The 12,323-nt window shown below is 38.0% G+C and overlaps 1 protein-coding gene and 2 non-coding genes across 3 annotated transcripts in view; 1 reads left to right on the top strand and 2 right to left on the bottom strand.

The window, feature by feature from the left end:
- The window catches only part of LOC134649008 (uncharacterized), a 72,863-nt gene that overhangs the window by 29,116 nt on the left and 31,424 nt on the right, over positions 1–12,323 (top strand). Inside the window, exons 4-5 of the mRNA XM_063503697.1 lie at positions 10,239–10,405; positions 10,964–11,105. Of these exons, the coding sequence (XP_063359767.1) occupies positions 10,239–10,405; positions 10,964–11,105 (309 nt within the window). The remainder of the gene's footprint in view (positions 1–10,238; positions 10,406–10,963; positions 11,106–12,323) is intronic.
- Trnae-cuc (transfer RNA glutamic acid (anticodon CUC)) lies at positions 11,400–11,471 on the bottom strand. The gene has a single exon. It is a non-coding gene; the product is annotated as a tRNA-Glu (tRNA).
- On the bottom strand, positions 12,145–12,216 carry Trnae-cuc (transfer RNA glutamic acid (anticodon CUC)). Its single transcript has one exon. It is a non-coding gene; the product is annotated as a tRNA-Glu (tRNA).

Here is a 12,323-nt window from a genome sequence, read left to right on the forward strand (position 1 = left end):
GCGCGAGTCAGCCCTGCGTCTGCCCGCGAACGGACGCGCCGCGCCCGCGCAGCCTGTGAAAGTACTACCCGTGTGTTGCTATTGCTTATAGAGTCGAAAGCAAAAGTCAATCAGGGTGACTGTGAGCTCGAGATCCGTAATTCGGTGAACGCGCCTACACTGGTTTGCTGGAGCGCTCGACTCGACACCTAGTTCTATCAGTGATGAGCCTTCAAGTGTCATATGTGCCAATTGTGTCTTTGTTTGTGTTGCAAGTGCCGGCCGGTTGCGTTGCTCCGAAATTACAGGAACACGCGAAAACCTACGACCAATTACTACATATTTAATAGACGGTTAATGCTCTACGCTTTGTAGTTTACTTTACTGTACTAAGTAATTCGTGTGTTATCTTCCGTCACGCTACGATTCTGTCCATCTGTGTTTAAGTCTTGTACTTGATATATTTCGGTTAAAAGTCCAAACACTTTTAAAGTCTCTCTTTGCAAAATTAATGATACATCATTTGGATTCCCCACCCTCGATATTGCGTATTTCTCATAACACAATGGCATTAAGTAAATTTCGGTCGTTATTACGAATAATGGTACCTACATATTATTGTTTCCTATGCTGGTAGGTCAATAGGGGACTGAGTTAATTCTAGTTTGGCACAATGCAGCTTGTATTTGTAAAGAGCGGCATCCGCATTCAAGCGATCATATAGCCGGAACCAGGACGCGAGCAGAGCTGTTGTGATTACTGTTCACAAATAACCACTATAATGATGTTGACGAAATGTCCTCCTATAATGGAAAAATGGAAAGTTTTTGTAGTTAATAGCTGTCTAACTTCGTGGTCAGGCTCATTTCACTCCCTTTGTCTCCGAAAGTAAAAGACTCATTAAACGGATATTATGCTGATACTGGTCATAACGATTTTTTTTCTTTTTGGACTAAGTCCGCTTCAGACAAATCCTTTTATCTGAGAAGCCCAAGCTTGCCAAAATCCGGTAAGAATTGTTTGACGAGTTTCGAGACATACCTATCTCGTTCGTGTTGTGGTAAATTTTGAAACCATTCAAATTGCATCACCATTGCGTGTATTGCTTGGCTCGCTTCTTGCAACTTGCAACCGTTTTTCAGTTCGCGTTCGTTTTATTTACGGCGGCGGAGACAAAACACACTCGCTGACGTTTTCTATCGCCGCGGCCGTTTGTTAGAAAGTGTCGCGTGCCCGGTGCCCGATATGGAATCGAGATAAAAAGCGAGTGCATGTGTTAACTTAACTCATATTTATCCACATTGCTCGCTTACAACTTATCTATTTACCGATCTTATTTTCTCAAAATGTTCATAGCTGTAGCTAGCACATTATCTTCTATTATAAGCCCGATATAAATCCTAATAATTGTGCTACCGATGCTGGTACTACTGTTAACAGTGCTGCCTAATAAAGTAAGACTTGCGAGTAGTATAGGTGTTGTCTGATAGAATGGTTGTTTCAAAGATTTATTTATAATCCTTCAAGCACACAGGTGCCAGTAGATGTTGTAGGCAATCTGAACATTGTCTCACCTGTTGATACCAAAGCTCCCATTGGTTTATAAATAGCCCATACACACTCGAATACTTGGTAATTGATCGTACGGCTCCCTTCCGCGGAACTGATTATGTTAGGCCTTCATTGTCTTGCAACGTGCAATGCTCTGATTGTAACGCCATACACACATACCTATCTTCTAGTTTTGCAACTGTACCATAACCGCTTCAGTTTGCACTAGCGCAATCAAATTCCATATATCTACAGTAATTTTACCTACTGTTTTTTGAAGAAAATTTTGGAACATGTATCTCTCGTGGATTCCCCACTTTTCCTCCCAAAAGTAGTTTGAAATTTTTTCCCACTGAATTGTATTACGTAGGCTTTGATCCGGAAAATCTCTAAAGTGAGTAAAGGCCAATGTAAATCCAATAAAATATATTTTTATGGTTTGTTTGCAATTACTGCAGCATTGAAACCGGCAAAAAACAGCTCTCGATTCTAAAGGCGTTGGAAATAAGCCGCTCGTACCAGTTGACCCTGACGCTCCGAGCAACGCAGCTGCCGTCTCACTGCCTCACTTTGTTTTTTTATTAAAACTTGACCATTAATATAGGAAACAGTTGCAACGCAACCGGCTTCTCATAACGATGGAAATCTCGTTTTCATTCAAGTTATGACAGTTGAAAAGATTACGTGTACGGTTTTTTGTCGATGATAAAACAGTGAAATGTGCGTAATTAAGTGAAGTGTAGTGAAAATGAAAAATGGTCGCCGAGAGGCCCCCGGTGAGCGGGCCTCCGGTGAGGCCTCGGACGTTTCGGAGGAACTGTGGCGATCAAGGTGCCCTAAGAAAACTCAAGAGGGCCAACACGGCTGGCTTCAAGTTATATATAGATAGCACTTTTTCTGACACTAAAAGCGTGGCTTGAACAAATTGTTTTACATTTGTTGCTCGGTGTCTTTATTATTCCAAGTAATTATTTAGTGACGTAACAAGCTAAATTAACCGCAAAATGTTTCTAGTTTGCAATGTCAAATTTACTTACTATATTACTAGTTTATTGACTTTTTTTCTTTTACGAGCTTAATCAATATTTACAGTACAAACTAACTACCTTCAACGTACACACTATTTGCAGTAAAAGTTTCTAGGTGCAGCAGCATTTAGAAATTTCAAGTGTCTTTTGAAAATTTAAAGACACCTTAGCTTAGAGACTATTTACCGAGCAACAAACGAGTAGCTACCCCAAAGGGGCCCACTGATTAACAGTCCGCCGGTCGGTATCGGCCTGTCAGTTAGAACAAAAATTTTACAGTTCTGAACAACTGACAGGCCGATACCGTCCGGCGGACTGTTAATCAGAGGGGCCACTTAACATACAAGTTGTGCTGAAAGCGATGCTATTTGTCAACAAGGAGCCGGTTGAGTTGGTGCTGTTGTGATACAACTGAGACCTGTTGTGATACAGCCGAGACACGTATGATGACGCCAGGCAACATTCACATGACTCAATTATGTGGCAACCGGCGCTGGCCAAAATAGGTTTCATTCTGTGGTCTGTATTAGCATCAACACGAGGCCATAGAAATTTGTTCTGCCTTGACCACGAGACCTGTAGACAGACCAAAATGTCACACTTAAATAAATCATTAATTCCTACTTAGTAAATACCTACACAATTCAAGTGAGATATTACTATGCCCTATAAGGGCTTATATGACTCGGAATGTACCGAGTTATCAAGATCTAATTGCGAGAGTTGAGGATTCGCTCGGTTTGTACATTTGTTAAGAAAAATGCCGACGACAAACAGGCCGTAATAAATTTTGGTCTAACATTTACTCTTAAACCAGCGGTTCTCAGTCTTTTTTTTTGACGGAACCCTTTTGGAAAGCGGAATACTTGATGGAACCCTACAATAAAACAATAGTTTTTAGAAGTGTATTTTTTTATTAATAAGCATAATAAGTATGCTTATTTTATTATTCTAAATTATTCTAAATTCTCGCGGAACACACTTTTAGAATGGCTGTCTTAAACAAACTATGAGTCTTAACATAATTGCTTATAAAAGTTATAATTTGGAGTTAATCTACCAATTAAATAATGAACTGGGGCATTGTTTCTTGTGAACTCAAAGCTAAGTACTAGTCTTTGCTCTGGCGTTATCTGTCGTGATCTCATAGTTTGAAGACGGTAAACACAACAGCTATCTTGATCGCCTTTCTAGTTTTCATATCGTCACCGACGACGGTGTATATCGACACGAGTGTCAAGTCGCCGTACTACAGCGAGAACGATGAGGTGGCGAAGGATGCTGATGATGTGGGGGACGCAGTCAGGCTTGTCGATGTGCTGGAGCAGACGTGCTGGCTCAGCATCAGGACTGTGCTGCGGGATGGAGAGTTCGAGATACAGGATCTTATCGCGTTTATTGGTAAATAGCGCTTTTTATGTCATAAATTGGCTACATAAATTGGCCAGCTATCTTGTATTAGGAACTGTTGGCTAGTTCATATTTCCAACACGTACAAAAAATATATACCAACCGTGAGCAAACCCATAGTCTGAAAACTCTCATTAGTTTTTTATTTGGTGTTGGTCGCGCAAACTTGACAACCCTAGAAAGACGAAAAAGGATGTGTTAATGCGTTAGCGAGGAACAAAGTAACTTGTGGACTTTCAAACATCATACGTTTTATTAAACAGAGTTCAGTACTGTAGTGTGATAACACTTTCTAAAATATTAAACTCGCTTCGCCATGTTTGATAACATTTCTTCTCTCCCTTCCCACCCTTACCCTTATCGACAGAAAATGATTAAAATTCCGGTTTTTTGCTCTAATCGGAAGCTGTCGGCTAACCGTCAATTTCTCTCGGCATCTAGCTTGATAACACTGTTATGGACTTGATCATAAGTATATCATAACTAAAATGGCAGTCTCGGAGCGCTTTCTCGATATTTTATAGACTGTTGTTAGAGTTTATTGCAGACTCGTGTTTATTGAGTGTTTGAAAGCGATTTTATGTAACATGTTAAAATTACCTATTCGTGCTTGTGAACTGCAACGTGGTCTTGGGTCATCATCTTCCTCGCGTTATCCCGGCATTTTGCCACGGCTCATGGGAGCCTGGGGTCCGCTTGGCAACTAATCCCAGTAATTGGCGTGGGCACTAGTTTTTACGAAACGTGGTCTTGGGTAAAATTGCTTAAATTTGCCAATGTCTATTACGTTATACATTATATTCAGTAAATATGCACCTGCCTAGGTACCCTTGGTGCATGATCATGCATCTTCAAAAACAATTGACTAAATCCTAATTTGGCAATGGTAGATTAGCAAATATGATTAAGTAAAGTCATAGAGAAAAAAATACATAGAGTGCTCACTCCATACATCAGTTTTAGTACCAAAAAGACTATTAGCATCTAGCATCGAGTAGCGGAACTATCAGTACTGCTACTTGACAATAGATGTAGCCACCGACCGGAAAGTCTTATGCTGTTGAGATAAGACTTTCCGGTCGGTGCTACATCTATTGTCAAGTAGCAGTACTGATAGTTCCGCTACTCGATGCTAGATGTAGACACTGAAATTAATAGTCTGAACTGATGTATGGAGTGAGCACTCTATGTATTTTTTTCTCTATGGTAAAGTAGATACCATTGCCAACTTACAATTTAGTCATTTAAGATGACTATTTTAAAAATAGAAATAATAGATCTATTCGTTCACTCGCGTGATCGTAAATCTTTTAGGTATCAATTAAATCAATTAGTTCCACATCTTTTGTTCAAGCTGACAAACAATAGATTACTTATACGCAAAAATCTTTATCCAAACAACAGATGCTAAAGAGGTGTGATAAACTAGTGCTTATCTTTCAGTCACCCTACTTTCGTATTAAGGACTGAATAATGTTTATTTTTACACAAAATATAAATATTCTAGCTGAATACCTATAAACACTAGCACGTAACAAACATAGTCAGTGATTATATTTAGCTGTAATAAATAATTGATTCCTTAATTTTATATAGCTACTCGTTCGCTCTGGTGCAGTAAAACCCTGCTAAATTACTACTTATCTTTAGTGTTTAATTTATAATATATTACCTCGCGTTTTCTTCGTTAATCATGTGTAATCTGACATGAAACTCAATGCAATAACAGCCTCGGTATTTTACTAACTTGATTATGATTGATGATTGTAGATGATCCGAAGTGAAAACGAATTGATTATGCAGGTGGATAATGTTGATATAACATTATAAATAATCTTTTAGTTATTTAGTTTACATGTTTATTAGCAACATGTCTAAAAGTGTCAGACGTACGTGTCAGTGTAATGGCAATGGCCAATAGGGTGAAAGTGGATTGTCTAGGTTTGTAATTTGCCTGGACCCTGGACTCTACCTATCTTACGAATTTGGGCCCGATTCGGATTTTGAAATAGACATCTATTAGATATTTTTTAGACATCACCAATATACAATACCGATATGTTTAAGATCTAACCTGTCAAATTTGACATTTCCGCGATTCTGGAGATAATTTTGAATGATTTCCACAAGATATGACTTAGAGATCCAATTCACATCTAATAGATATCTAACACTATCTAACGTAAAAGTGACATTGGTTGCCTGAATTGCGCTGCAAAAGAGAACTAGTTGAAATCTAAACTATAACTAGATACGTTATAGTTTAGATTTCAACTAGTTCTCTTCTAGTCGGTCTAGCATGAGTTGCGTTCTCGCGCGCGACTCCATACGTCTGGCGCGACTTCAAGTATGGAGTCGCGCGCGAGAAACGTAACTCATGCTAGACCGTTAGAATGGATCTAGTACGTATCGTATCTTGTCAATATCTTGAAGTTCGAATACGGCAGTTTGTAATCTATGCAAAATAGTAGTTTATGCAACAGTGATATAATAAGGGTTCTTAAAATTCAAGGGTCGAAGTTACAAAACGAGACGTAGTCGAGTTTTGTAAAAAAAGACCCGAGAATTTTAAGAACCCAATTATGAGCTGTTGCATACATTACTTTTTCTATGACAGCTGCAGCAAAAAAAAAAATTATTAAAAAAAAAGACTTATTATTAAAAAAAAGAGTTATTATTTAAAAAAAATTGAGTTATTATTAAAAAAAAATTATTAAAAAAAAAAAGTTATTATTTAAAAAAAAAAAGTTATTATTGTAAATGAAAACATACCTCTTTCAATCAAGATGATCGGAACTTGTATCTTTAAAAAAAATAAAGCAGTTGTATTATACTCATAAGATGACTGCTAGCAGTCATCTTATGAGCCTATAGACAAAGCATTCAAATGACATTGCTTTAGATATCACTGTCAGTCATTTAATTGACACATTTAAGTGCTGGAGTAGAAAAATACTTTTGTACAATTTGTACATTTTTATTTACATATTATAAGGTAACATTATTGCTACGGTGCAATATTATGTACCTACTTCGCATAAGGATTATTAAAATTACTGCCTTTACCTATTCAACCCTTTTCTTGGTAATGTATAATTTACATGATATAATTTTTTACCCTTTTTTGTGCTCTATTATTGGCAAATGAGACTTGATCATGTTTTTTAAATGACCAAAAAAAGGCTTAAAAGTTAAGCGTAGAGCCCTCTTAACATGTGACTGTTCATCTAAAGAAGATGTATTATCTGTACTTACATTATAAATGATGGCGCATTATAAAACATGATGCGCGTACGGCGTGCAGCGGTAAGAAAACCGCATGCGCAACGAGTACGGAACATAACGCAACAGATAGCTGTAATGTAATCGTCTTAATCGAGCTATTTGAGCTGCTGAACTGAATGTAGGATAGTAAGTTCAAGACGATGCAAAAAAAGAGATTTTCCGAAAAAATCAAATAACGTTTAGGGTTATTTCAATTTCAACTCTGAGCAAGGAAAACTTTCGATTTTTAAAAGATGTTTTCTTATTGTATTATTTTTGACGCATTCTTCGCGTTTTTCGAATGAATCGGTGCAAAACTGACTATACAGACCTGGTACACTATATAGACCTGAGAAAGCCTTTTCTGACTGTATAGTAGGTACATATATCAAGAGTGAAAATACAAGTTTGACGTGTTCTCATCGTAAAGTAATACTAACGATATCATCACACATTTTTCTGTAGAAAAAAGGAAGTTGCTAAGATACCTACCTCGCTCGTGGAAAGTAAAGCTCACATACAGTCCCACAATAACAACATTTCTTGACAAATGTTCATATAAATAGGTAATGTTATAAGTACCGTACCTACTACTAAAATACTCACGTCGTGGCAAACAGCAGCGTACAGTCGCACTCGTGCGGCAGATTGAGTTTTATTTTTGAATGCTGTTGGCAATTATCATGTACATGTATCATATAGAGTTATTATGCTATATAACTCTAATATTTAACCTCCTAGGTAGCCAAAAACCGACCGAAATTCCAAATTTAGAGTTTTAATTATGATTGTCTTTGGCTTTAAATCGCATCGGTTTGACGCGAGAATTTTGTTGCTTACATCAATGATTTATAACTCAAGATAGGTTATATGCGTTCCAAAATTGAAGCGCTTAACTTGTGACAAATTGGACAAGTTGCCTTTAGACGCGGCTGGACAAGCGAGAAATGTGCACGTGCTAACGAGCTCCCGCACACCGAAAGAAAAAGAGACGACTTTATGTTTAACAACGAGTGTGACTAAGATGGATGGAATGAGAAAATTAATCAAAAATAACAGATTTCTTCGTAGGCACAGAAATAAATATGAAAGTATTTTTTGTGCTCCTCAAGTATGAGTATAACCTATCTATGGTTATATAATATCATTGGCTTACATACGCTCAGAGGCACCCTTAATTAACTTCTTATTGAAACTTGTTAAAGTTCATCAATAATATTGACGTGGCGTCATTAGAACCCCATGCTCATACCTAACGTAACCTTTCATCACAACTAGACTTGCCCGGCAACTCGACACCATTTTACTTTCATATTCATCCTCGATCAGACAAAAACGAACTTTATTCAGCGCATCATACGATTTCAATTTAAACATATGAGTGTTATACGGTAGCACCAAGTGAAATTGGAAATGGTAATCCTTAAGGCTATAACAATGAGGTTGATTTTGCAGTGTCATTGTGGTACCGGTTACCACATGTTACGGGCAGGTGGTTATGTAAGCGATGGGTCATGCCGGTCATACAAGGCCTTGACATTTTGTTTTGTATGTACACGTACACTTAGGTACATGTACCTATATACAGGGTGCCCAGTAATTAGTGGATAACCTTCTAACCACCGACAGAGCACCTTAGGCTGGTCCAGAAAATGCACTTATAGGTCTAGTAAAAGTTTCGTGGTTTTCGAGATAATCGAACTTTTCTGTCTTTTTGAATGGCTAGCTCCATACTTCACTTTAATCACAATCTAGGCCATATCTTTGTCTGTAAAGATATAATTAGCGTGTGTGATACCATTTTAGAATCAGTATTAGATAAACTATTTTTAAGAAAGTTGGCCATTCTGTTCTCCATACATTTTTTTTTCACCACAAACGATCAAACTTATTGAAATTTTTTAAGAAAAAATTGATTGGATTTTTTTGTGTGGCTACCATAAAGCGACAACCATAGGTGGTAACGAAAGGTCCGATCGCTGTGTATCGCTCAAACCTATGGTTATCGCTGCCACGACATTGAGCGACTTGCGACGGTGGCAAAAAAAGGGCATTTTTTGCTTTTGAATGTAAGCGTTATTTACAATTTTTTGTTAGCAAATTTGTAGATAAAAGTCACAAAAATAACGTGATGTGTGATATCATTTGACCGTTTTGCCCTCACAAAACACACTTAACACTAACGAATATTTGGACCTAGTTAAGCGAAAAGTCATATTTTATTTACAGACTTGTAGTAGGTATAATATTCTCCAAAATTACTTACATTTTGATGAGCCGGTCCCGAATACTCCCGAAACCGCATCAATGCAAGATTCCATTTTAACTTCTCGGTCTGCGCTTTACCACACGGTGGTATAGCTAATATTGTCACTAAATATAAATACACAATTTCACACGTATTTTACAAACGTTTCATGCCTAGAGCCCGTGTGAAGGCCAGTAGGTAGCCCAATTTCGGTAACATGCCATCGATATACATCTCTATCGTGACGATGGTATTAAATGTCAATGTTACTTCTCTATAAAGCTCGACACATATTGCGATATGCCATCTCCAAAATCATGACGTGTACCTAAACATAGAATATAAACTGGTTGCAGTCTATGTATATAAGTTGAAGCTAGCGCTACTGAAGTAGATAGAAATACATCAATAAATAACTTGGGCCAAGATCGCCACAGAGTGGCAGCCCAGCTCAAAACGAGGAGTTGGAAAACCACGTCGACGATGGCGAGACGAGCTAGACTCCTTTTTAAAGGAATGGCCAGAGACTTCACAGGATCGGGAGGGCTGGAAAAAGTGGGGGAGGCCTTTGCCCAGCAGTGGGACATTATAGGCTCCTAATAATAAATAACTTAGGTCTTAGAGGATCATTAGTCGACATTAGATCTTCGCGGCGGACAAATTGAATATCTGCACACTTTTACAAAGGTGTTAGAGTGCGTCATATAGGTTTCAACATTTCTAAGCAAATATTTATATTATACTCCTTTTTTTCACAGAATGCGACAGCGGAGACTCAGGCCACCTATACGAGTCGCTGGAAACACCGCCACCGGCCGCGCACGACGCACGCACGCATGACGCAAGGCTCACGCATGACACACGCACGCACGCGCTAGATGACGACTTCGATTCATTCGACAGCGATACCGAGGACGAACACGAGGTAACTAACTATAGTACATAAGTATTAGTGTCCTGGCCACCTGTACGAGTCCTTGGAAACATTGCACGTGCTTTAGATGACGACTTCGACTCGTTCGTTAGCGATACCGAGGACGAACGCGAAGTACTAAATTAAATGTATGTATATCCTGCATCTCCTTAGATTTAGGTAGGTATTAGGTATCACGTACATCAACAGTGACTCTACACTTTTTATTGATGTGTCTCGATATTTTTAGCTCCGAGACTTTCTGATTTTCTTTGCTTGGTCTATCATCTTGATAATTCTGATCGCCACCAGGTTCGTTAGAAAAATAATCTGTTTTATTTTTCCTTAAACAAGTTCCAAAAGCTTTCTCGCTAAATTCCTGATATTTTTGTCACTAGTTGTTTGTTTAATATAGGTACATAGCTTTCTATTCTGATATGTTCTTCATGGCAATATAATATGAAGGTACTATTTTTAGTACCTTACGTAAATATATACAAAGATAATTTTCTAGCGTACCGCCCGAAATCACTACGAAAGTACGATAAACATATGTTTCGATAATTCCAGTCTGCCGCCCACCAAGCACCCGCACTGCCAGCATCCCGGCTTCCAGCTCCACCCAGTGCTGGATACACGCTCACCAAGATAGCCAGCGTGGCCCACAAGAAGATGCGACAGCTGAAACGGAACTTCACCAAGCGATGCTCCGGTAAGCTATATTATAATTATGAAAAACCCCCGACAAAGTTAAGCCCGGGGAACCTCACGATGCCTCAGACCACTTACAGACAGTTATATATAACCCCGATAAAGTTGCAGCAGCACCTAACAAAAATAAGTAGCTAGAGTCTGTGCGGAAAGAGAAGAGTCGTGGATTGTATTGGGCTCCATACATTCTCTTTCCGCACGGACTCTAGTATTTATTCTTACCACTATACATAGGTATACATATTTTTCGTATCAGTACTTTATACAGAGAGTTTGATAGGTAAAAAAAAGACTATTCCGATACCGGGAATCGAACCCGAGCCTCCTGGGTGAGAGCCAGGTATCCTAGCCACTAGACCATATCGGATGTTGGAGAGCGTTGCGAAATTCAGTGTTTGGTCGAGGTTAAGTATGTACAACTGTATACCTAAAAATAAAAACATTGTCACGTACCGTGTGACGTCGTTTCTCGCGCTAAGACAGTTAATTTTAGCTCCATGCTACGATAGTGATGTGTTATTTTATAGTAGTTTATGCAACAGTGATATAATAAGGGTTCTTAAAATTCAAGGGTCGAAGTTACAAAACGAGACGTAGTCGAGTTTTGTAAAAAAAGACCCGAGAATTTTAAGAACCAATTATGAGCTGTTGCATACATTACTTTTTCTATGACAGCTGCAGCAAAAAAAAAAAAAGAGTTATTATTAAAAAAAAAAGAGTTATTATTTAAAAAAAATTGAGTTATTATTTAAAAAAAAAAGAGTTATTATTGTAAATGAAAACATACCTCTTTCAATCAAGATGATCGGAACTTGTATCTTTAAAAAAAATAAAGCAGTTGTATTATACTCATAAGATGACTGCTAGCAGTCATCTTATGAGCCTATAGACAAATCATTCAAATGACATTGCTTTAGATATCACTGTCAGTCATTTAATTGACACATTTAAGTGCTGGAGTAGAAAAAAATTATAATAGATAAAAGTAATTATAATTTTTTGCATTTTATTCCCAAGTTTGTCAAAAAATTAAAAAGTTATTCCGATACCGGGAATCGAACCCGAGCCTCCTGGGTGAGAGCCAGGTATCCTAGCCACTAGACCATATCGGATGTTGACAATCTGTGCGAAAATAATCATCCAATCACTTTCGGTTTTTTTTTTAAATTCTGTAAATATCAGACTATCTAGCATGAGTTGAGTTCTCGCGCGCGACTTC

The sequence above is a fragment of the Cydia amplana genome, chromosome 6, assembly GCF_948474715.1.
Source record: "Cydia amplana chromosome 6, ilCydAmpl1.1, whole genome shotgun sequence".
NCBI lineage: Eukaryota > Metazoa > Arthropoda > Insecta > Lepidoptera > Tortricidae > Cydia > Cydia amplana.